The sequence below is a fragment of the Erpetoichthys calabaricus genome, chromosome 2 (assembly GCF_900747795.2).
Source record: "Erpetoichthys calabaricus chromosome 2, fErpCal1.3, whole genome shotgun sequence".
NCBI classification, from domain to species: Eukaryota; Metazoa; Chordata; class Cladistia; order Polypteriformes; family Polypteridae; genus Erpetoichthys; species Erpetoichthys calabaricus.
In genome coordinates this window covers 230,321,179-230,348,152 of record NC_041395.2, presented here as the reverse complement: position 1 = coordinate 230,348,152, position 26,974 = coordinate 230,321,179, and the positions used below count along the sequence as shown (strand labels likewise).

Genomic DNA, 26,974 nt, shown 5'->3' with positions numbered 1-26,974 from the left:
GGTTTAGTGAAAATTCAAAGCAAAAAAGAATAGAGAAAAAAGTTGTTACATACAGAAAAAAAAAAATAAAGAAAAATGTTTTTTCCATAAACTTAGCTTTTTTTTGTTAAACTTTTTGCTTTATATACTTAAAGGTTGTGTTATTTCCTTATGGCTAGCTTTACTTATACCTTCAGTACATTCTATAAGTACGGCACAGAACGTTCAATAGGGCACGGTTTGAAACTGCCCTCCATGCCTTACCACCTGCAAGGCAGATCACAAACTGAGACTAATCTGTAGTCAGAGGACAAGAAATAATTAGAATATTCCACTTCAGCTTGTGCGGGTTAAAATAGAACCTCCCACAGACTATGCAGTAAAATATAGGCAAACATTTTACCATAACTGAAAAAATACTTCTATCAACTTAATAAAACCTAAATAACTAGCAAATAGCTCCTACATATAGCATAATGCAGTACATTTCACTTTTATGTAAAAGTTTACATATTATTAGACCTACCATTTGATAAAATATCCTATGCAAGCTATATCTGGTTTTTAGTTAGTAAGAAAGTTCAGATTTGGTACTTTAGAGATTAAGTGCACTTAAAAAGGGCTGTCATTAAAGAGAATAGCAGGCCATGTTGTTTATCACAGTGCTAGCAGGGAACTGATCAGTCTGTGTGAGAATTAAACTGCAGTGTGCTAATCCGATTTGTCTGCAGTAGGGAGGCTTAACTCGGCAACAAGCTTCATAGAACTTCAGCCCTCTTGATTGTTTAAGATAAGAATACTCCCTCAGCTGTTTTTATGGGGAAACTTTTTTCTAGGAAACAATTCTAAGCAAGACAAAAAAATGAAAATATACATATCGTGTATATACAAAATTAGCAAAGAGTGCTCAGTACAGAAATCCTTTTAAAGAAAATAATATTACTTAAGTTAATTTGAATACCTCTGGTAAAAAGAACCAAACAACTCTTACCTCACATGCCACACGGTGAAACCTGCAGACAGTATTGCTGTTAATATTATCCAGCATTACAGAGAGGCATCTGTGGAAAGAAAATGAATATTCATTTTTAAAGAGAAGCATAGATCAGTCATTCGGAGTTTATTTTGTAATGCTTTGTGTTCTTATAATGCTGTGCCTTGGAGGATGTGATTATATTATCTTATAATGAGTGTGGCCAGGTGAACTGACCAAGGATGCCAGAAGAAATGTTGGGGTGCAACCCTGTTTAATTGTAGATAAGACAATAAAAAAGGCTAGTGCCCTTGACACTCCAATTACAGAGGCTTTCAGCGACCAAAGGTGTGCCACTTCGGCGGGAGCTCTGTCACTGTTGAGGTCCAGGTCCAAAATAAATGCCACTTTCCGGGAACTGCCCATTTTTATGTCATCCAGGGCGGAGGCTAGATGCAGTGCCTGGATGTGGTCTCAGAGAGAGACGAGATGGTTAGCACCAGTGCCCCCTCTTGTCCCATGGTGGTATTGCTTGCATTCTCATAGCTGGGAAGGTGGTCCCCCAGTGTGCACGTGTAACACAAGCTTGAATTGGCAAATTTGATGATGCAAATATTACATTTCACACCATGCACCACATTGTGTAAAGGTCACGTCTATTAAACATGTATATGTTTATATGTTATGGAATATAAAAATATAAATGGCAAATAAGACTAACATGTCAGAATCAAAATAGAGTGGAATGGACTATTACATTGCAATAAAAGGGAGATATGCTTACATGTCAAGTTGTCATGTCAGTTAGCTCAATGTACTGTATGTAAGGAGAAAAAGTTTCCCTTAACTTGAAATTAGAACAATACAGCAGACAACAAAGAGTGTCATATACTGCAGTAAATTCAGAATGTCTTCATGTATTGTAAATTTAATTTTAAAAGGATACATTTGTGATTTGTGCAAATCAATGTAAACTGAATAGCTCATAACTGAAAAGTGAAAGCATGCTTTCAGAACAGTTTATGAAGTTATTTAAAAAATCAAAAACAGAAATTTCACATTTATGTACAGTAAGTATTTAAATCCTTATTTTCATACTTTGTACAATAGAAACATCTTTGGAAGAAATTACAGCTTTAAGTCTACTTGAGAGAGTCTCTACAAGCATTGCATACCAGAAATTTGGCACTTTAGCCCATTCCTTCTAGCAGATCCTCTCAAGCTCCATTAGATTGGATGTGAACTGTACATAAGCTGCATTTCTTCAGGTCACTCTGCATATGTTCTGTGGGGTTTAAGTCTGGGCTTTGATTAGGCCGCTCAAGGACAGTCAGAGACTTGTCCCGAAACCCCTCCAGTGTTGTCTTAGCTGTATGCTTCAGGTCATCATCATGCTGAAAGTTGAACCATCAGCTCAGTCTAAGGTTACGTGCCCTTTGAAGCAGGTTTTCTTCAAGGACACCTCTGTGTTTGGCTGAAACCATCATTTCTTCAGTTCTGACTAGTCTCCCTGTTCCTGCACTGAGAAGAATACCATAGAATGATGCTGCCACCACCATACCACCATACAGGTGATGAACAGTGTCTGGTCTTCACTAGACATAGTGCTCGGAAACTTGTCTCATAAGACCAGAACAAACTCCATGAAGGTTGCCATATGCCTTTAACTCAAGAAAATCTTCTGTCTAGACATTTTACCATAAATGCCTGATTGATTTAGTGCTGCTGAGATTCTTGTCCTTCTAACAGATTCTCCAATCTCAGCAGAGGACTTCTGAAACTTTGTTAGACACACAATTGGGTTTTTCATCACCTCCCCAACCAAGGCTCTTCTGCACATTTACTCAGTTTGGCCAGACAGCCAACTCAACTACCAGGCCTGGTGGTTCCAAATTTCTTCTATTTCAAAATTATTGAGTCCACTGTGCTCCTGAGAACATTCAAAGTTATAAAAATGTTTTTCTACCCTTGTCTTGATCTTTGTGTCACCATACCTTCATTTCAGAGGTCTACACAAAGGTCCCTGGACTTCATGGCTCTGTTTTGTCCTGACATTGAGTGTGCACTGTGACACCTTATATTCACAGGTGTGAGCCTTTCTATACTATGTGTAATATATTCAGTTTCCCACAGGTGGACTCCAGTCAGATCCTGGACACATCTCAAGGATAATTAAAGCAAACAGATTGCATCTGAGAAGAGTTTGGAGAGCCAGAGCAAAAGGTCTGAGTACTTATGTGTATGACAGATTTCAGCCTTTGATTTTTGTAAATTTTCAAACACGGCAAATGTTTCCAATTCAAATTAAATCAACAACACAGTAAAGTGTGCAGAAAATGAAGGGGTCTAAGACTTTCTGAATCTACTGTATATATAATATAACTATATGTAGTGGGTGATTAAAATGTTTTTAGCTTGATCTGTTATTAGAAAAGTCAGTAAACCAAATAAGTTTAAATTTTCATATTAACGCCATTGTGGCACGCGGCTGGGGGTGGTACCCAGCCGGGATGCCCAGGAAGACAGGAGGAGGGCTCATGCCTCCTCCAGACCACGAGGAGGCGACCACCCTGGTTCCTTTGGGGGCCACGGGTACAGAGCTGGGAAGCTCAACCCTGTAGGGACCCATGGTCACCGCCAGGAGGCGCCCCAGTGCCTGGAAAGCCCTGGACCTCAGCACTTCCGCCACACCTGGAAGTGCTGGGGGGAAGAAGAATGGGGACACCTGGAGGGCTTCCGGGAGCACAGCTGGCACTTCCGCCACACAGGGGATTGTCCACGAAGGAGTGTCGGGAAGCACCTGGAGCCCATCTGGGCATGTATAAAAGGGGCCGCCTCCCTGCAAACGATGACTGGAGTCGGGCGGAGGTGGACGTAAGTCTTGGAGGTGAGGAGTGGAGGAGTGGAGGCGGCCTGAAGTAAGCAGGCACTGGAAGGAGAGGCCTGGACTTTGGGGGATTGGTGCTGGAGGCACTGGGTTTGTGCACTGAACTGTAAATATTGTAAATAATAAACATGTGTTGGGTGACGTAATGATGTCCGTCTGTATGTGTCCGGGCTGCTTTTCACACCATGATCACTAATACACTTGTTATAAGCATGACAATGCTTTTCTGCGTCTCCCAAATTAAACAATTTGTCAGGCTTGTGCCATCACATGTACAAGAATAAGCTGGGTGCTGATCAGCTTTTGCAGCCTCTGCAGTGTTATCGAGGGTATATGGTTGCCAGTGTTCTTCACTGATTTTCCCTGATTGACTGCTGTATATTCCAAAACAAATCGTAAAAATATCGAGCAGTTTTGTGGAACTTTTAAGTCATATAATCAGCATGGAGTACATACACACAACTTTATTAAAAAACTGCACATGTATTCTTGACAGCACTGGTTTGGACGTTGAATTTTTTTAGTGTTGGAGAATCACCAGGCTTCCGTGGTTTGGATTGTTATTTGAATTCTGGGTCATAATGACATATCTAAGTTTAATCCCCAGGTATATGAACTGCTTCTTAAATTTCCTTCAGTCAGAATTCATTAATTCTAGATTTTCCATAAAACATTGGCTATGGCTATAAATTGCAAATGCTAGACATGGTGTAATTTGTATATCTCGGTAAACAGAAGCTAATTTTGACCTCTTACAAGATCAGCAAAATGGAATAACTGTTTTAAGTTCAGGTTCCAGACTTTTTGATAACTTCTCCTCTAGCAGTATTAAAGGAATGCTCTGCCTAAAAAGGAAATATTTTTATATGTTACTTCCATGTAGTTTGTAGTGATGGCCGAGAAACGGTTTCCCATAATTCCCATAATTCTGTGCTTTTGAAAAGAAGACAGGGCTCTTGACCAATGAATGAGGGGGAGAGGTGGGTTTTTAATTCAAAAGCACAGCATTATGGAAATGCATTTTCCTGTTTACAACATACGTTGCTTTTTCCAGTAATTGTTAATATTATTTTAGTAAAAAAAATGCATTTTGCACAATTTGGCATACAACAGGATAATGGACATGTGGATTATGTGACATGAGTAATGTGAAAAATATTTTTCTTGTTTCCATGGATGTTTTTCACATTGTTTGGTGTTGTACAGCATGGGTTGTCATTGGGTTCTATTATATCATAAACTTTTTTCTCTCATTCTGCACGAAAACATGAGATTAAAAAAATTACATGGGGGTACGTAACTTGTAAAAAAAAAAACAACATAATTTTGGATGGAGTATTAACTTTCCAATAATAAAATTGAATATTCAGATCAGTAGCAGTGCCAGGATTTCATAAATGGTTGAGTCTAAATTTGTCACGAGTGGGCCCAATACTATTTTAATTACTATTAAATATACCAAATATTCATTTCAAAGAAACATTTTGGAAGTCCAGTCATATCAAGGTAGATGATGTTATTGTGTTGTTTTATATTTGCACGTCTGGCCTGAATCATTTTTGTTAATATTATTTTAAATCCACTTACAAAAGGTGAAGACAAACTGAGTGCCTACCTTTTGTAGATATGTAAGACATACCAGTACATCGCAAGCCATACACACCCAAATAATACTTGTAATAATTTTGATCGATGTCCAGTAGCATTATATAACAGCAAACAGACAGATTACCATCCCTTGTAAATTTGCCTATGAATGCTTTATGCATGCGATTCCAGTCTCTGAATAGACAAGTAAATCTGCCCTCAATTAGATTATTGCAAAAATGTCAACGTGGCATCTATCGATATCCTGTTAACTGTTGTACCAAAGAGCTCCAAAGCTGCACACCTTACTGACTGAAACAGAAGTTGGAAACTTAACACCAATTGAGTTAGTGGCTCGTGAATATCTGACAGATCAGTGACCTGGCTTATCCCTAGACGTTTGTCGGCTGAGTGGTTGTAGATTTTCCAGCACACACAGTAGCAATGCTGGCAGCAAACCCACCACTGAAGAGGTCTTGACTTGCCATTGGTGCATCACCAAAATTCAGTGCCGACATCACTCTGTGTTACATTTTGCACTTCTGTTGGTTTTCTTTCTCTAATAAAAACTAAAAGAGTTGTTTTACATCGTTCACCTTTTTCTCCACCAAGACCTACCCCAAGCAGTAACGTCAGTTTAGCCTCCTGTTAACATCACAAGTTTTGAGCGCCTGCACTTGATAACAGTTCTAAGCCATGTTATGCAGATGTATGCTGTATAACTGCTATCCAGATCTGCACTTTCTAAATTTCGTTAAGTTAAATTTTATAGTGATAATATTAACACTGGAGACTTTGCTGTGTAAGTTTATATTTTATTTTAATCAAGGGAGATGTGTATTAAAATGCACGTATCCAGAATAGGCTAATTTACATTTGAGAAAAAAAAAAGGCAAAGCTAAAAAACAGGCTGGGCCAAGGAGGCTCATCCAGGCCCAGTACTGGCACTGTGCATAGTTCAGATCCCCTGAACGCAATAAAATCAGTGGCTTACCGTTTTTATTAAATTACAGAACTGATGGTCAGTATTCACATTTTTTCACATTTACCAGACTGAAGTGTTCTGCAGCAGAGTTCCTCAACAAACCTTACAAAAGGAAGCTTTATGTCAATACTTTTTATTTATAACTGTATGCTTCCAAATGAACGTTTGCTGGCAAAAGATAAAAAATAAATGAGCCTTATTATACAGTATGCTTTTGGAAATGTTCAAGTAATAATTTGGTGGTTGATGTCATAGAAGAGCAGGGTAATTCCTTTTCTGTAATGACTCCTTAAAAAGTAAAACTGAAATAGAGATCTATTTTATGACAACTAAAGAGCTGCAAAGCCATTTTCAGTGCACAATAATCCTCTTGAGGTTGTGTGCTATTACAGAATAAAGAGCATTTGACAGGTTAGTTTATAACACAGTGAGGGATGAATTCAGTTTTCTGTATTGCGACTTTCTTGTAAACTGGTTGTTCAGATTGCAGGAGTTCACTGCTGGCCGTGCCCTCTGTGAAGAGAACACATTCTTCTTTGGTCTACTCTTTGCCAGGCAAACTAAAAAGAGTGGAAAAAGTGTGTTGGAAAGGCAGAAGGAAGGGGAAATTCCTGAGTGGGATTTTTCACTGGTCATAGAAAAAAAACTTCTGAAATTGTGTATGTCCCAAAGTGGTATTCACAGTAACAATTAATAAACATCCAGCTAACATCTGCCTGCCTGACAGATATTATCATCTGAGTACTCATCTCAGGAGATTTCTTCACTTCCTCCTATACCAAAGAATGCCAGAGGCATAAAGTCAAGGAGAAAACCATAAAAAAAATGTTATTTTCAACACTACAGCATATTTTCTAATATTTATGCAAAATGTAACCAGTTATCATCTGTCCCCCATGCCCTTGATAAGTAACAGAAAAACCCTTTATAATTCCCTTTATAACTACATCCATCATGTCTCTGGTGGACTGAGACTCTGCTTGCTTAGCCTGAAATGGTTCAACTCCTTCAGTCTATCTTCACAGATGACCACCAGTAATGGTATCAGACTGTAATGATCACGCTTTGAAAAATGGAATTTTACTTGGAAAATAATTTGCCATCAACACAAAAAGAAGGTAGCTGTTGTAAATGGCTTGTCCCAGGGAAATAAAATGAGGCTGTATCCTCCAAAATCTAGGCCCAGGCTATCTGAGGCCTAGTGTTCAGAATGGAAAACCAAATCTACACTCAGAGTTCTGGACTGTCCTCATCAAGCGGTGTTCCACTCTCAGTTATAATTTCTCAGCATTTTAATTGCTGCTCTATTTGTGAAAGTACGTTCCCTTGAATTTTCAAGCTATTTTTTGTAAAAAGCTCTTTCTAGTTCCTAACTTCCTTGTATGTAATAATTCAGTATATAGATAGATAGATAGATAGATAGATAGATAGATAGATAGATAGATAGATAGATAGATAGATAGATAGATAGATAGATAGATAGATAGATAGATAGATACTTTATTAATCCCAATAATTACCACCATGTATATCTTTACTTTTTCCATTATCATTCACTTGCTAATATTAGAAAAAAAGCAACCAAAATTTTTGATTTTCAGGAAACAATTTTCTTGTTCTTTGTTATAAGTATTCAAATCAGACCATCTATCTATCTATCTATCTATCTATCTATCTATCTATCTATCTATCTATCTATCTATCTATCTATCTATCTATCTATCTATCTATCTATCTATCTATCTATCTATCTATCTATCTAATGTAGATAGATATTGTAACACACATGTGCTTGGGAGAAGGTTAGTTGGCTCAAATAATGTTGTTTCTCAGCCAGGCCAGGGGTTGACACTGTCATCTGACCCTTTCTCCTTTTGTCTCTTTGCAGACCAGCAGAAGTACCAGACAAACAGTGAAGTCACCACAAACTCTCTCTATGATGACGTCACTTCTGTCCTTACCTGATTACATCTTCCTTCTCAGAACCCACCTACCAAGGACATTGCTTCCTCTTCCAGCCACCCTGAACCATCCCCTTCATGTCTGTTTTCCTTTCTCCTAATTGACATTCCCTTCAAGCTAATAGGGATCGACATCGTGGGAACCCAGAATTTATTGATAAAGACATTCTTGTCCTCGTTGATTATGCCATCCATTATCCTAAGGCTATCCCATTGAGAGTGGCAAATTCTAAAACAATTGCATGGGAACTTGTAGGGGTCTTTGCACGTGTCTGTATCCCTAAAGAAGTCCTAACAGACCAAGGGACACCGTTTACCTCTGAGATGTTCAGGAACGTTGCCAAGTTATTTAAAATTAAACATTTACAGATGGCAATATATCATCCTCAAACTGACAGTCTTGTAGAGAGGTTTATCCAAACACTCAAACTAATGTTACTTAAGATGGTCAGTGAGCATGGTGGGAAGCCCCTCATCATTTTGCCTATCAAGAGGTACCACAATCCTCTACAGGTTTCTCCTCTTTTGAATTACTGTATGGGCATAAACCCTGAGCTATTGGATACTCTAAAAGAAGGGTAAAAGGAGGAGGCTCTCCCTTCCACCAATATCTTGGAGTATATTTCACAATTACACGATAGATTTACTAAAATCAGGCCCCTACTTAAAAAGAATATGGAGAAAGCACAAGCAATACAGGCCTGGTGTTATAACTGTAGGACAGTGCTTTGGGAATTCTGCCCAGGTGATCGTGTCATGGTTCTCGTCCCTACCTCTTACTCCAAATTAATGGCCCATTGGCAGGGTCCGTATTAAGTTAAGGAACGGAAAGGATTCGTTAATTATTTGGTTAAAGCCATGGAAGGATAAGGAAGCCAACCCTTACTCCGGCCAGCCCTGTTCCCTTTTCGCAAAAAAAATGTATCTCTTAATTTCGGCTCTAATTTGACTTCCCAACAGGAACAGGAGCTTGAGGCAGTGAGCCTGTCCATCCCCGAGGTAGTGAGTATATCTAACACTATATTATTCTTAGTATTTTAAAAATATATTAAGAAATATATTTTTATATTTTAATATTTTGCAATATACAAAAATGGCTATAATTTACATATTTTACAGTTTATTTTGGTATAGTGCAATATATTGTGATACATTTATCCTTTAAGTAATTTAAATTAGTTTAAATATATTAATTTCCACCTTAATAAAAGGACTAGAGTCTGTGTGTGTGTCAGTGTGTCTCTTATGTTCATTCTGTTGCTATATCTCTGTTTTATGCCATTTGGTATGTGATTCATAAAAGCAGTGCTAATGTTGGAGTGAAAAATACAATTAATTTTATTACTATAAGCATTACAAAATACAATCAAATACATGAGGCACTGCAAATGTTATCACTGATTACAACAGGGAATAACTGCCAGACGGACAGTAATCAGCTTATCCACCTTAATAGAAAGACAAGTGCTTGTTTCTGTCTTTCTATCTGTGGGTCTGTCTGGTTGCCAGGGTTAGGAATTTAAATTTTAAAATTGGAAAAACATATAAAAGAAGGGTCAAAACAATAAAAATGATAATAAAAATACCAAATAAGGATCTTATCTGCCTCTTCTGTTGTCCGAGGTTATACGCTATCAACAGCAGTGTGATAGCAATTTTCTTGCACCTGCTTGGGCCATGTAAATGAAATTTATAGCTGTAATGCTAAAGACTGATACATTGTGTGGTGCGCAATGGAAGGGTGAAAATAACAATATTTTGATGCACATGTTGGGAAACCAAAGCCCTTATATGACTAGAGTTGCCAGGAGTAAACTAGGTCAATGTGATTGCAACCACTGCCACATTTTACAGGCAGCAAAATACTTCGACTATAAGATTGGTATATTGAATGAGCAGCACCAAGAGGAAACAGTGAAAACGGGCAGCTCTGTCTGAAGATGAAAAGGTCATCATGAGGGAAAAGGGTTGAGTGCGTATTATTCAGTCAGTCAGTCATTGTCCAACCCGCTATATCCTAACACAGGGTCACGGTGGTCTGCTGGAGCCAATTCCAGCCAACACAGGGCGCAAGGCAGGAACAAACCCCTGGTAGGGTGCCAGCCCACCGCAGGGCACACACATACACACATACACCCCCACACCAAGCACACACTAGGGACAATTTAGGTCGCCATTGCACCTAACCTGCATGTCTTTGGACTGTGGGAGGAAACTGGAGCACCTATTGTACCTGACCTAACATGAAGTCTAGGTTGATTATTCATTTTTATTTATTTTAGTAAGTGTTATTTACATGGACCAGTAATTGAATATGACTTAAAGACTAGAAAAAGTAAGCACCAAAAACCACAAAACATTACCCAAAGATCTAAGTCAAAAATGAATGAGTCCATTGTCTGCTATACTTTCCCTGACTCCTAAATACAAAAACTCTTGAGGAATAAAAATTTTGTGTCTTTGATCCTGAGCGAGGATTACAAAACATACGTACTATCATCTTGCATCTGTGAGACTTAATGACATAACACATCTCATTACAGGTGTCATACAGCAGGCACTGGGCCTTCTAACAGTAAACTTCATGGGTGTGGCCATAAAAAAAATAGCACAAAATGGCAGTTTACGAAACAAAATGGAGTCACTATGACAACACCAAACATAACAATAAAAAATATCAGAATTCAAAATAATAATTGAAAATTTACAAACACCCTAGTGTTAAGCAAATACGTGTCTAGAAAGTCAGATCATGACAGTCATGGATCTGCCCAAATCTGAGGTCAGTGTGTCTATGAATATTTTATTGTCAGTATGGAGTTGTTGGCTCACATCATTGATCTCATTTGTTTACAGCAAACCCTGTTATGCTTCTAATAAATATTTAGAGGGACACCCAGGAGCCTTACCTGGCCTGGAAGGACAAGGTGAGAGAACTTGCACAGGGTTTTGTCTCCCCTGAAACATTAGATAGCAGTGTCCCTGGTTTACGGCACTGACACAGATTCCTACATGGCACTTTGGGAATTTGAGTTTGTTGACTCCGCCCTGTAGGGTTCCGTGGGTGCTGCCAGAAAGTGCTGTGAGGACTGACAAGCCCTACTTTGTCGGGCTCCCACCTCACCTGGAAGTACTTCCAAACCACATCTTCGGGACACCGGAAGTGCTTCCGGGTGTTACATAAAAGGAGCTGCCTGCGACAACTCTGTGAGCCAGTCAGGAGGAGGAGGAGGATTATAATGAAGCTTGCTGGAGGAGTGGAGTAGAGGTTGAGAGAGAAAGAGAGATGACAGAATTTCAGAGAGTCTGTATAGTGGTTTCTGTAACTGTGATTTCATTGTGGGAAACTCTTCTTTTAAGAGTTTCACACAAAATACAAGCTGTGGTGTTTGTGAACTTGTGTCCGAGCCTCAGAGTTTGGGGAGCTGCAGCACCCCCTGGCGACCACAAAGGATTGCCTCATCAGTAGTCATTATTAGAGCTTATAAAAATATTAATGTACTAAATTTATTAGTCTGTCTTTTTTGTAACATACAGAACTCAAGAACACAATGAGCTACAACTATTCATTTTCAGTAAATAATTATTACAGAATGTCATGTCAAGAAAGGCTTCACCTTTCTCTTATACACTGACATATCAAGTTAGATTACAACCATTTCCTTTATCTTGTTTCTTTTAGTTGAAAAGGGAGAATTGAATGGAACTGACTTACTTAGTAGTTATACAGTAATGCGCAGCCTCGAGCATAATTTAACACATTAAATTATATGTGTTTTCTTGACTTTTTTAATTTAATAAAAAAATATAAAAATATATTATAAATTCTTGATTTGTGTTCAGCTGTATAATAGATTTTCCCTGTTTCTTTTGGGTAAGTATTTTTTATGTATATAAATTTGTGGAAAACGTCATAACAGTGGCTTTCTGTTTAAGTCCAGAAAACCTCATTAAATATGCTGCTCATCTCCCTGTTGCAGGAAATGTGTTTTTTTAATGCTCTCTCATGATTATAGCTACTCTCAGACCAAAAATAGAACCCCTTCCCACCTCCATGTTATAATGTCCATCCATCCATCCATCCATCCATTTTCCAACCCGCTGAATCCGAACACAGGGTCACGGGGGTCTGCTGGAGCCAATCCCAGCCAACACAGGGCACAAGGCAGGAACCAATCCCGGGCAGGGTGCCAACCCACCACAGGACACACACAAACACACCCACACACCAAGCACACACTAGGGCCAATTTAGAATCGCCAATCCACCTAACCTGCATGTCTTTGGACTGTGGGAGGAAACCGGAGTGCCCGGAGGAAACCCACGCAGACACGGGGAGAACATGCAAACTCCACGCAGGGAGGACCTGGGAAGCGAACCCAGGTCCCCAGATCTCCCAACTGCGAGGCAGCAGCGCTACCCACTGCGCCACCGTGCCGCCCATGTTATAATGTCGACTATGCTTAACATGTTCAAAATTTCTGTCACTAATGATAAATACACAGCTTCTTTTATTTACCAACATAGCCAATAATGCGCTCTCTATTTCAAGTACCTTTAGAGTTTTCCTAAAATACTAAGATTTCAGCAGTGAATATAGTCATGCTTTCCCAATCCAAAAGTATATTACTAGTTCTCTTTAAATGCCCAAGGACATTTTATGCTCCTCCGCTTAAGCATAACCACTGCTATAGTTTTTATGTTTAGAAATCAAATAAATAAGTGGTTTTGTTCTACCCACTCCATACAGTATGTCCCAATTTGCACTTACTTCTGATAGAGCAGAGGAAAAACCAACACTTTCGCTGCTGCCAGGAGCCCCTCAGCCTCCTCTACTCCCACTACTGGATCTGATCTGTACAAATTCAGTAGAGCCGCTGCCAGAGCTGAAGAAATAAAAGTAAGTGCAACGTAAACAAAAAGATAAAACTTCATCCATGCTTCCATGCACTTATCCACCCATCAATCCCTGAACACCTTTTCCCAATTCAGGATTGGATGAGCTGTGATTTTAATCTGGGGTCAAGTTAAATACCTTTCAATTTCATGATTCTAGGAAACAAAGTCAGTAGGAGCAGCAGTTTGGTTGGATCTTTAATCATGTTGGGTCATAGTTGGTTGTTATTCCTTTTTCATTGAAGGATATTTTATGGGCAAATATGCACATGTACAATATTACTAGGCTATTAACAAATAACATGTGTATGAAATGCTTAAAATAACCAGCGATATGAAGGTGATGACACTGATTGGTACCCAGCTTTATGTTTATATTGCTTCTTCTTTTTCATCGCTTTATTTTCTCACCTCAGTGACACTACATGGTACAGCACAGGAAGCTGATGATAATAGTGTACATTTTTAATTCATTTTTTCAGATCTGCTTAATTATTTGAGGCTGCACTGGGTGTATTGGTTTCAAGGTAGAATGTGGCACCAGTTAATCAAAGAGGACATTCATAGACACACATCTACAACTGTTCATGTGGGAGAATTCACTGTTGCCAATTAAAAACAGCTAAAAAAAGGAAACGAAGAAAGCAGACACCTTTCTCGCCTGCTTATGTAATGTTGGACTACTGGAGTGGTTAAAGTGTACAGTATTCTTAAGAGTAGAGAAGCAAGTGTCATATGAGGAGGCTGAACGGTAGTCTAAAAATGAGTAGGCACATGTTACATATAAAGTCAGAAGATCACTCATTAAAAACAAATCACTTCCCAGAATTTGAACAAAAACTTTAAAAAAAACAAACAACAAAATTAACCAGTCTTAACCAGAATATTTTTCTATATGCATTAATTTTGCATATAAATGAGTGGTTACAATAAGTGTTCAGAAAGTACATGCACCTGCAAGTGGATATCTTATATATCCTGGGCTCTGCAATGTTACGAGTCCTGCCTAGAAAACATGCAGCATCATAGCGCCCATGAAATTTACAAAATGGGGCACCTTATGGCAACATAATGACTTCATCATAACAACCTTAAAAATACACATGAAAAAATGAAATAGAGCATAGAAACAAATGGAAATTGAATAAACAAATTAATGATGTGTTTCTTAGAGCTATGACCCTGCTAAACTGAAGGTTTTGTCAATTTCTCAACCAAGGGGGAATACTTAAGGATCCTTCACACATGCCACACTATCACTCTGTGTCACCTCATTGAATCTCTGAGTGACACTTTCTCTCAGGGCATTCTTAACGTATGTTCACAATGGGCATTGGCCAGGGTCCCAGGAGCATAGGAGTCTACAATGTTTCTGATGCCTATGTATGTTTCTGTTTTGCTATCAAGATAGGGACTCCAGCACACTATTTTGCCTGGGGGCTGTCAAAACAAGACAAATGAACCACAAAAAGGTTTGAGGCAGCCACTCATATATTTTTCCTGGCTGCAAATGGATAAAAATAATCTACAGATATGTACAGGTTGGAGTCTAAAACAGAACTGATTTGAATGAGGAAAAGATGGCGGTTTTAATAGGGAGTAGAGGAAGTGGCGTCATTAGGGTCCAAACCGGAAAAATCATTAGGCCTGGAACCAGAAGTGACATCACCAGGGCCAGGCAGAATTTCCTGTAACTGGTCTGCAGTGGAAACAGAGAAAGGATCAGCACACTTCGCCACCCCCTGGTTTGGTGTGGAATTGCCCCCATTCAGGCCCTTTAACTGCCGCCCATGCGCACGTGTGTGACAGGGTCTATAATGCTGTTGAGATGGCCCTGCACTCTAATCAGGGAACAGTTCTCATTACTTGTCAGTTTTTATATTCAGAAAGCAGCAGTGTTTAATGTTGAAAGTGGTTTGCAAGTCCGAGGCCCCTCTCAAACCTTTGTGGCTATTTTGTTGACCCTTGAGGACACTGTAGCCACAGTCACCAAATGTTATTAAAGTGTCAAGGCCCAGATATACAGAATGAGGATCTTGCAAGTCTAGAAGCTTCTCACCTGATAACCTTATATCATGGACCTCCTAGACACCTTTTACAACCGATGGGGACATACCATTTGGGATGAGTGGAGTGCCCGTTTTCATTCAGTAAACTCTATTCTTACATTCAGAGGAATACATTAGCAAGTGAGACTTTTAATGTCATAATTTTAAAACTGAACTGTCAATGTGTATATTCATTTGTTTTCTGCAAGTAAATTTCAATTTCATACCATACCACTAGAGATCTGTACAGTTGTACAATAGCAATTACATACTGGAGACTCAGCTGCTGTAAAACTTGTACTGTATGTTTTAAAAGGCTAATACAAATATAGTATAAAAAGTATTCACCCCGTACAGTTTTCACATTTTATTATTGTACAGCATTGAATCACAGTGGATTTAGTTTGGCTTTTCTGACATTGATCAACAGGTAAAGACTCTTTAATTTCAAAGTGAAAATATATCTCTGCAAAGTAGTCTAAAAAAATTACAAATATAAAACACCAAATATTTGATTGCAAATCAGTATTTAGTAGATATACCTTTGGCAACCATGACAGCCTTAACTCTGTGTGGACAGGTCACTATCAGCCGCGCACATCCAGCCACAAATTCTCAATTTCCAACTGAGATCGGAATTCTGACTTAGCCACTCCGTGACATTAACACTGTTGTTTTTAAGCCATTCCCGTTTGGCTTTGGCCTTATGCTTGGGGTCATTGTCTTAATGGAAATCAATTTTTCTCCCAAGGTGCAGGTTGCTTGTGGACTGCATTAGGTTTTCCTCCAGGATTTCCTCAAATTTTGCTAAATTCAGTTTAACTCCCTACTCCTCAAGCCTTCCAGGGCCTTCTATGCTTCACAGTTGGAATTGTGTGCTTTTGATAATGCGCTGTGTTTGACTTATACAACATTTGGTATTTAGTCTGATAGCCAATACACTCTATTTTGGTCTTATCAGACTGTAAACCTTTCTTCTAGCCAGCTTCATGTTCTGCATGTGCCTTCTGCCAAACTTTCACCAAGATGTTATGCACATTTTTTTCTCTTTGCAGCTTGAGCTGTGACTGGTGAAGCACTTGGGCAGTAGTAGCTGTCTGCATAGTCTCTCCAATCTCAAGCACTGTAGCCTGTAATTCCTTCACTGTTATCAAAGGTCTCGTTTGTCATATTTCTTATATTCTTATGTCCCTTGGTGGTCTTCATCACTAGTCCTCTTGTCAGTTGCTCAGTTCCACAAGGCAGATTAATATCTGTACCGTACTCTTCCCATTTCTTACTGATTGATTTAATTGGACTCCAAGAAATATTCCATTGTGATATAGTGGGTCCGTGGCTCTAAAGGAATGGTCAGTTTTTTAAAAAAATAATCGCCACACTCGTGGCTAAGCGAGGGGGCATGGTGTGTGTGGCGGATCGGTTCCCGGGGAATTCGTGATGCGGGCGAACCTTGCTTAAGTGCACAGGTGAGGAGTCGTCCGCATCTGTAATTGTTCCCGGGAGCTGCTGATTGCCACAGGTGATCCACGTCGCCGTGATATATACTGTAGAAGCACGAAGTGGCTAGTAAGGGAAAAAAAGAAAAGAAGAAGACGGAGATTGCAGGGAAGAAGACTGAAGGAAGCAGGGAGAGGATAGCCGGTGCGAGAGCGAGTGAGAGCAGGCTCATTGGAGCAAAGGCAGGGAGCTGGGAGGTGAGCCCCTGCAGAAGAGTGTTTGGCCGACACTTGGTGGGGCTGAAGAAAGTGATTGCTCCAGCTGAGCGATCACAGAGCTGGAGTGACTGGAATTGAAGACGACTGACCGTCAGAAGGCAGCGGCAGTAGTGGAGGCTTTGGGCTGGTTTAGTCCATGGTTTAGTGAGCGCCCTGGCCACTGGGGAAAGAACCCAAGTCTCAGTCTCCCGACATAGCCAGGGATCAGTGGGCTACTGGACCAGTGTGGAAGGCAGCTGCACCTGCAGGTAGGGTGACTCCCCTGTTGCGAAGCCCGATGGGAGGAGCAGGGGAGCCGCCAGGTAGAAAGAAGAAGGCGCCGTGCTTTGGATTTTAAGAGACTGCTTCTAGCTATTGTTTTAACCTCGTTGTTTTTAAAAGATTTTTTTCAATTGGATTTTAACCTCCACCTTTCACCCTTTTTAATGGATTATTTATTTGAAGACTTTTGAATACACTGCACTATTTATTTGGACACTGTTTTGATTGTTGTCTTGTTTTAAATAAAACACTTTGCACTTTTTGCACCATCCCCTTGCTTTGTTGTGCCTCACTGCCAAGCTCATCGGTGACATTACCGACGATGTCGGGTTCAGGGCTCCTAGAAGGACGATGGGAGCGTGGAGTGAACCCGCATCATCACAACATGATACAGAAATATTTATACACTAGTGGGGATTCAACTAAATGCCATTGCTGTCAATCATTTTGTTAACCAGGTGAAAATAGTTAATGTATACTGTACTTATATTTTTACATCAAAATAAAATGAGCCGTTGAATGAATAGATTTTAGTGTTTATTGATTGAACTAAAAGCTAATGAATGTAGTGTTTTCAGCGCTCTTATTTGGTGCTAATCGGTCTCCAGTGTGTTTGCTCATTTTTTTTTCTCTGAGTGATAAATTATTCAAACATATCACCATTTCCTTGCAGTGCTACTTCAGCGAGTGTTTTATTGCCGAGCTGTGTGCATTTGTATTTTCAAACAAAGAATGTCTTCAGGCTTGAAAGAATAGATGTTTTAGTTAAATAATAACTCTATATTCAGGTCTACAAACAAAGTTTCTGCAGCCTGCATGTCTGTTCATGAGCAAAATTACAACCCATAATTGTAAAGTAAACAAGTAGCAATTCTGATAATATTCCATCACAGAAGGTAATGTCTGGATGCTATAAACCTCCTTACGTGCTGCAGAATTTCCAGTTTACCTCCTTTCAGGACACTTTCTTCATTAATGAATTTTCCTGCCTCCTGTCTATCCACAATGGCACTTGGAGGGGCTTTCCTGTCACAGCATTAGCCAGCAATATTTTGCATTATTGTTGTTTTATTCATTCTGTGTGTACTGTTTCACAACTGAAGAAAAATAGCCTATACACACCATATGATCTCTATGACACTTTTGAGTAAAATGCACACATGAAAAAAATCTCATTTATTAAATCTGGCAGACGCAGACTTGTATGCAATTTACCTTTATAAATCACAATTGCCTTGTAAATTTGAGTACATGAATGCACCTCGAATCCCCACCAGTTGCCACTGTGGCCTGCGGTGGGTGCATGAGCTCCCCAAACCCTACACAGACAGACACAAGGCACAAATCCAGCACAACACAGGTGTTTATATGGGAAACGCTTCCTGAAACATTTCCCACAACACCAATGCACACAACAGAGTACAATAAAAGCACTCAGTACTTCTTCTCTTCCTCTCTCCACCTCTGTCTCTCCTTCTTCCTCCACTCCTCCTCCTCCAGCAAGCTTTGTCTTCCACCTCCTGACTCTGGCTCATCTGAAAGCACTTCGGGTTGAGGAAGAAGCCCGACAAATTAGGCCTCCATAGCCCCTGCAGCACCCCTTGATGGCACCCAAGGAACCCAACAGGGATGCGGCAAACTCCAACTCCAATGAAGCCCAGTGAGAATCCAAGGCAATGCTGCAACCCAGGGGAGGCTGCCATGTAGCAATTCAGGAAGATAATGCTCTATGTCTGTTCTCTTCCCTGGTCTTTCCAGTCCATAGGTGTCCCAGCCAGGTAAGTGCCCTGGCCGTCCGCTACACCACACTGAAACAATCACATGTGAACTATGCTAATATATGGAATCACCATGCTGCAGACCTTTTCTGGCTGGCAGAGCAGACCCCCACCTGACGCATCTAGACACTGCAGCGTGCATTTGTGTAGTCCTGTGGTCCTGTGGTGTGTTCAACAATTGAACACACAACAAAAAGGGAAAAAAAAGAAAAAATTTTACTGTTCCAAAAACAAACAATCCAAGCGGACTCTCCTTCAACAAATTAAAAATAGCCAGACAAAAAAAAACTATTATCTCACCACCACAACTACTTGAACTGAAGATTCGGAAGACTAACATAAAAACATTTTACCCATCATCACTTCCATAAATAAACAATCATTTCATATTTGGAGGCCTAATCAAAGTGCTCATATTCTCTTCTTTATTTTCCAGAACTGTTACCATGTTCTAATCATCCACAAATGATATGCCAACCACCATTTATTCCACTCTTCACTGTAATTTGGAAGTCGGTTTGCAACACACACCAGTTTTCTTTAGTATGCTCAACAAGTCTCATGACGATCTGTGAGGAACAAGAACAGAAACAAAATACGCCCTGCCATACAATCTGTGCCAATGAGTTCACTGGCACACAACACAAAAAACCTTTTAACTAATGGTTTAGCAAAAAGGTTTGAGTACAGTCAAGGCAGGCAGAGGACAAGAACACAGGACAAGAAGTGCTGACAAGCAGGTGATTCAGCTCAATGACGTCATACAGTCAGGGACAGCTTGGGGAAGGGGGCACCAGATACAGGTGAATAAAGAGGGGATAGTGAAAAGGTAAAAGCTGCAGGAGACAGTGTGGGCCATTTATGAGATAAATTTAGAAAAGGAATCCACTAAACTCCTTACTCTTTTGAACCATCAGCTAAACAAATTGAAGGGAATTAAAATGTACTTTAGCACAGCATTGAATTTTGGGATGCAAATAGACCTATTAATACGGAGAACTTTTGAAGAAATATGTAAATATATGGCAAATGTTATGTTTAAGCTCAGAGAAGCTAAACAGTCTGCATATGTCTGTAAGAAAAGGTGAATCTGAGACTTTTTGGGGACTTATTTCTTATTTAACTTGTGCCTCATAATTAGCTTAAAGTAAACTCAAATTGGCAGAATAGCAAGACCAAGTGTACATGTCAATCATCCGATTTTTTGGCTAATGTTAATTACTAAAAATAGCCATTAAGGCATAAAAGAAAGCGCCTACTGGTTTGACGCTGACATATATTCATCCTTAGGGAGAGAAGGCAGACAACATGCCTGCTTCTGAAGTGGAGGAATGACAGAGGTTTAATATGAGAACACCATGCCTGCTATGAAAAGGAGAGTTACAAAGATGCACTGAAAATGGCATGTTGTCTAAGGACAAAAGTTCAGCACCAGCTACAAAATAAAAATGCAAGCCAGTTTAGAATCACCAATTAACCTAACATTATATCTTTAAGGATGTGGGAGGAAAACTTAAATATCCAGAAAAATATCCACATAAACCCTGGAGGAACATGGTGTAAACATCACAGATACAATCAGCCGCCATAACATTTGAACTTACAGTTGAATGCTTAATAGAGGAGGAAACACAACCAACCACTGTGTCAACAACAATTCAAGCTGGCTTTACTAAATTAAAATTGCTTTGGGTTTTTCAAGTTTGTTTTGCTTTTTTTCCAAAATGATTTGTGGATTGTCCTTTTTTAAAACACATTGCACGAGCTGCTAAACTTTGATTCTCAGAATAAATAATAAGTAAAAACCATGGTGTCAGATTTCTGTCATTTTATTTACAAATCTATCACTTCGCAACACTAGGAGTGGGAGCTTGTTTCACAACAAAACTTTGCCTCAGGCTTTCTCAGTTTTGTTTTTGTCTTTTTGTGGTAGCAACTTTTATCTCTTAAAAATTTTTGGTTTTCTCATACTTCATTCTGGATGACTGCTATTACAATGGTTTATTTCTCAAAATCACACAAAGAAAGTCCTCAATGGGCTTCAACAGGCCCTGGTTTTTGACAAGGCCTTGACTCTCTAAGAAAACAAACAAAAAAATCCCAAAAAATTGGGCATGCAGTAGGTGTCAAAAAATGGGTTAAATACAACACAGAAAACAGAATAAAACTAATTCTCTTCACAGAACTAGATGGCCAGTCTATCATTGCCACCTCAGAAATACAATACAACAGCACAAAATACTGTCACATATATGGATACAGATTTGTTAAGATACAGTACATCAAAAATAAAGTAGAAACTAACATAAATAAAAAACAACAATATCTTTCCATCAGTCAATCATAGGATCACATTGTAGAAAAGAAATCAGACAAGTCAGAGTCCTGGAGACCTCATTCAACAAGCCTCCTCACCCCTACTGGCCATTCTACAGCTGAGTCTACGCTGGGCCAGCCATTCTGATAACAGGACCCTTTTATTTGATGACTGTTATCACTTGTGTGTGACTACTGAATTTATCCAGGGCATCTAACAAGATCTGGAGATGTTCAGCAATGATTTTTACTGTTGGATCACAGCCTGATTTAAGTGACCTGCTCTGGCTGTCATAGTGGTGGCAACTGAGGCAGCAACCTTGAGGTTTAAAGGGCCTGAATCACTAGACTGTCTCTAATAAACACACTGCAATTGGCAATCATTTTCCACCAAATTCACCATAGACCTGGAAGCATAGTGAATCATAGATGATTATTCCTCCAGAGGTGGACAGAATTTAGTTAGGCAGCTGAACAATACAGACCTTTGAGTCAACTGCATAGCATACCAAAGAATTCCTGTAGGTGCAGATCCATCATATATTGATTCAGGCATAATGAGGTCTATTTCACATCTAGGTTGCAGTGGATCACTAACATCAACTAAAAGGTCACTAGAGACCCTGCTCTATATAAGTGGGTTAGGAAAATGGATGGCTGAATGAAGAATAGGCATGGAGGTAACTATTTCACAGAGTGAGGGCGCTCTTCTAGACTTCAAGGTTCCATTGTTGAGATTTGCAAGGATGGGATGTCAGTGTACCAATGTCTAGTTCATTCTGGTTTATTTCCAACATTCTAGAAGATCAGTTACACCGATCTTCACAGTTGTGCCTCTTTCAGCCATCTATCCATCTTATAACATGCATACTCATTTAAAAGTCATGGGCACTGGGGCCTATACTACTAGCAAATTCTTCCTTCCATTATATACATTTGTTTCAATATGTTAGTTAAGACATGTGGAAGGAACAGTACAACTGAAATCTTCTTAGCCCTAAAAAAGGAAAGTTTAGAGAGACCAGGAGAAAGAAGGGCTCAGAGTAGAATAGTCAAAAAACACAACATGAGGTCAAATGTGTCAGGGCATCACAACAAAGATGCTTGGTCAAAAATTGTAGTTGAGGAAGCATTAGCAAAAGATCTGTACATCAAAATCAAAAAACAAAAACAGCAAAGTTCAAAGTGACATGGAGTAAGTAAGAATATCTGGATGCCGCCTCCCTAAATTTTTATACTGACGCCAGCAATGTCGTTGCATTTAAGAACTATGCAAAATCAAGCCCTAAGTCACAACAGGGATCATGCATTAAAACCAGAAAGTTAAACACAACTCAAGGACAAAAATATCAACGCTAAAGTCAAAATCTTAAGTTCAAAAAGCAAAGCAAAAGAACACTAGCGATCACATTTTATCTGCAGTCCTGAGTGCCCACTAACACAGGCTGCTGCCTTAACAAGTTGACCGACACAGTAACAATAAATAAACTTTGCTCCTGACGTCAATGTAAAATCAGGCTGTTTTTTTACTATGCTGATGAAATGCATTTTGTAATTGGAAAAAAACTCGCAATCAAAATGTATTTTTTCTTAAAAAAATCTAACTGATTCACCTCATAGTTGGCCTAAGGAAGAGAAAACTGTGTGATAACTTGGCTGGATCTAATGGGGATGCAATCAGATGTCACAATTTCCACTTGAACTTTGTAGAGGTAAGACGCTAATCGTTGAGAGATATTCTGATGGTTGTGGTTCTACATAAATATTATCCAAAATATGGCTATTAAGAAAAAACAAACTGAAAGTGAAATTTTCTGTTCTGTGGTGTCACACTGATTTTTCATTCCTATTTCAGATGCCCACTATCCTCAATTTGTGTTACCCACAAATATGCTTACATTCAGCAATGAAGACTGATTACAAGATAACTCATTAGAACATTAGAACACTCTGGACGAGAACAGGCCATTCAGCCCAACAAAGCTCGCCAGTCCTGTCCACTTATTTCTTCCAAAGAAACATCAAGTCGAGTTTTGAAAGTCCCCAACGTCTTACTGTCTACCACACTACTTGGTAGCTTATTCCAAGTGTCTATCGTTCTTTGTGTAAAGAAAAACTTCCTAATGTTTGTGTGAAATTTACTCTTAAGTTTCCAACTGTGTCCCCGTGTTCTTGATGAACTCATTTTAAAACAACAGTCTCTACCCACTGTATGAATTCCTTTCATAATTTTAAACACTTCAACGATGTCACCACTTAATCTTCTTTTGCTTAAACTGTATAGGCTCAGCTCTTTTAATCTTTCTTCATAATTCATCCCTTGTAGCCCTGGAATCAGCCTAGTCGCTCTTCTCTGGACTTTTTCTAGTTAACTCATAGGTGGCATCTATCTATACTCTACTACGAATGAACTTGTATTTAACAGTCAACATGTTAAATAACATTGTTCCGATGATGTCATGTGCCACTATTTCTGGGGAGCTTGTCTCTGACAACGGGACAACCACGTCCTAGCAGCTGGAAACAGAATGGAGTTCTGTTAAATTAAATTATTAAATAATTTAATTAAATTATAAGCCTCAGAAGAAAATTGAACTATCATACCAAAATGAAAGTAAGATTAGGAAGCAAGAAAAAATTGTAAAAGATTAAGAAATTTTGCAGACAAAATAAAAAACAACAAAAATGCTGAAACTACATAAGAGCAATGCATCACAGATCATGTAACAAAAGTTAACAATACAAAAATGAAAATGGTGTCACAGTAAGCACAAATTAAATTATTTTAAAATGTAAATGTTAAAGAAGTGGCAAAAATGTCCCTTATCATCACAGCAATATTTATTTGCATGATTTGCCTTTTAATGTTTCTTCTCCCACCATTTATCACATCAATTCAACCTTACGGGACAGTGCCTTAAAACAAATGAAGAATTTACCATTTTTGGAGACGCCTGGATCATTCACTTGGAACTTTATCATAATGGGCTTCCTTGGTGTCCGTTGCTCATGTTGATTCCCAGCACCACTGGGCAGCATACAGGTTGTGAGCTGAAGCATTTGGTCACTGCTAGTTTGGCCATACATTTCTGGGGGAAACAAATAAAAATCAGATTTTGAGGGTACTGAAAATAATTATCATTTATTTTTTCCCACAATGTAATTTTGCGTCAGCATGGTCACCACCATTTTTTTTCAAGATGCCACAGGGCTGCTGAAAGCCATGCCACATGACATCAACAGTACAAAAGTCTTTAAACTTGAGCAATATGAAAGGTAACTGTCCAAGAATCTGGACGTTTGAGCCTCTCTGTGATGGTTCAGGTCGGCTCCACGCTACTGGTTCCCTCTGGGAGCCTCTTGAATCCACTACCACCAATAACATTTCGGAGGAATGAGCTGAGCAAATGACAACACTTAACGTATTGCAAGGGGTAGGTGCAAAAGTGCAGAAGTGCTTATATCAAATCAGCGCAGTGCAGTGTTCAATAAATAAATAATCTATATATATTAAAATCAACGAACGGCTGGAGCGATTTTCATGAAACTTGGTACACATGTTTCTCTTTGGTCAACTAAAAATACTGTAGTGTGAAATCCACCCCAACCCATCCCCTTCTAGGTAGGGTGGCAGGTGATCTTGGGGTCTTGTATGCATGTTATCATTCAGTTGAAACTCGGAATGACCACCAGAGGGCGAACTGGAGGTGACTGCCAGCATTCTTTATGATTGAGCACCACAGCGCCCCTGTTGCTTTTGAAATTAAATAGAGTCGGTCAGTTCCGAATGTCAACTGGATGATAACATACATACAAGACCGCAAGACAAGCGCAATAGTGAGTCTTCATTGTTTGTTAATTTATTTTTATTTTTAAAGTTGTGGTTTTTTTAATTATATTTTTCTCAAACAATTAAAAAAAACACTTTATTTTCTTCCTGGGCAACGGAATGGGGCAATGGTGGAGGTTAAAACCAATCCAATAAATAATAAGTTAAAACAAACAGTGCAGGAAGTTATCCTTAAAAACATGAGCCTTGGTGCCATCCCTTAGAAACCCCATCTTCTCAGCTTATACTGATAGGACCTTGCAGTCGATGAGACAACTATCCTTCTTCAGAGCCAGATCCCAGTCACTCTGTGGCAATAACAAGGCGCCCCAATCCAGACCCAAGGCTCTAGTCCCCAAAGGCCACAGTGCTTACAATTGGGCTCCCAGTCCAAACCTCGCCAAGCCCTGCTGCCTTCCTGTACTTCTGTGGTGAGCTGCCTTCTTCACCTGAGTCACACATTTGGAACGTTCATCCACGACAGCCCCTGAGCGGTGGCCAGTCACTCCGTTGAGGGGCTCTCCTCACAGCTGCCTGTCTCTTCTTTATTCGCGCTCTCTCTTGTCTTCCTGACAGCTTCTCTGTACTTCTTTTAAACTCTGCTCTGATGTCTTTTTTTCTTTCTGATCTTGCACTCTCCTTTTATATTCTGGGAAGCTATTACAAGTGCGATCACCTGATTGGTGCTGATATTGAGACAATCAGACCAGCCGCATGTGCCAGAAAGGCAACAAATAGATGGCTAACCACCTCACACCAACCCAAAGATGAGCCATTTTCTCAGCAGATCGCTTGCACCTGCTCCATACCCCAACACGAGCATGTCCATCACTTATTTATTCAAAAATGGGCCCTTGCTTCTTAAGCCGTGGACCTGCCCTTCCGCACTCTCAAACTTCAAAACCTACACAAACTCTGACAGCTGACAACTACTTTTTATTTTCATTTCTTGGATTTAGTTTTTGACAGCGTTAATTTGGTTCAGTATTTTCTCAATTTTTTTGAACATCTTTGAATGTGTTATGCGTCAGCCTGCCCCAGGTGTCTAAAAGAAGACGCTTCAGATTCTCCTCAAGCTTCATCATTGCATCTTTGTTTTGATTCCTGTTTTAGATTCTTGTCCCTGTTGATTTTTGGATTTCTTGAATTTCGATCGCTGTTCTTGTTGGAAGGCACTGTTTTGATTAGTAATCATTAGATTTGCTTGCTTATAGGTTTTGCCAGCAAAAAACTATTTTTGCTATTTTTCTTCTTCTGCTTTTGCTTTACACTCCTTTTTAATAATCTGTAATAAGTCTCTAAATACAAAGGAACTTTATTTATTTTGTCTTGAACCAGAGGTTTAATGTTATTTCTCTTTACCATTTTGTGACATTTTGAAACATTTGCTGTTTAAAAGCCTTGGACCCAGTTTTGGATCTGTGCAGGCCCGAAGTCTGCCAGTTGAGTTAGGGACTAGGCTGCCTTGAGTGGTGAAGCCTGGGGCATCATGTATAAAACCTTGCTTAGATTACTTACTAAAATTTCACTTACGATAGAAAGGCAAAAGTTGATTTATAAAAGCGTATGTACAGCACATGCCACCTCAAGTTCCTTTATAAATTTCAAATCAATTTAAAACTGCAGTATGCATGCGAACACATGCTTTTAATTATTCCCTTCCACCAGTTAACAAACCCCTTTTCTGAATAATCATGATCTACTAACCATATAAATTTGACCCTGAGTGACTTTCAACCATGGGAAAATACAGAAGTTA

The 26,974-nt window shown here is 39.3% G+C and overlaps 1 protein-coding gene across 1 annotated transcript in view; it reads right to left on the bottom strand.

Moving 5' to 3' along the window:
* The window catches only part of btbd16 (BTB (POZ) domain containing 16), a 101,110-nt gene extending 76,640 nt beyond the window's left edge, over positions 1-24,470 (bottom strand). The window contains exons 1-3 of the mRNA XM_028792567.2: positions 24,326-24,470; positions 13,144-13,258; positions 971-1,040 (exon numbers count right to left, since the gene is read on the bottom strand). Coding sequence (XP_028648400.2) covers positions 971-1,040; positions 13,144-13,258; positions 24,326-24,446 — 306 coding nt within the window. The 5' untranslated portion in view covers positions 24,447-24,470. The remainder of the gene's footprint in view (positions 1-970; positions 1,041-13,143; positions 13,259-24,325) is intronic.
* Positions 24,471-26,974: the final 2,504 nt, after the last annotated feature.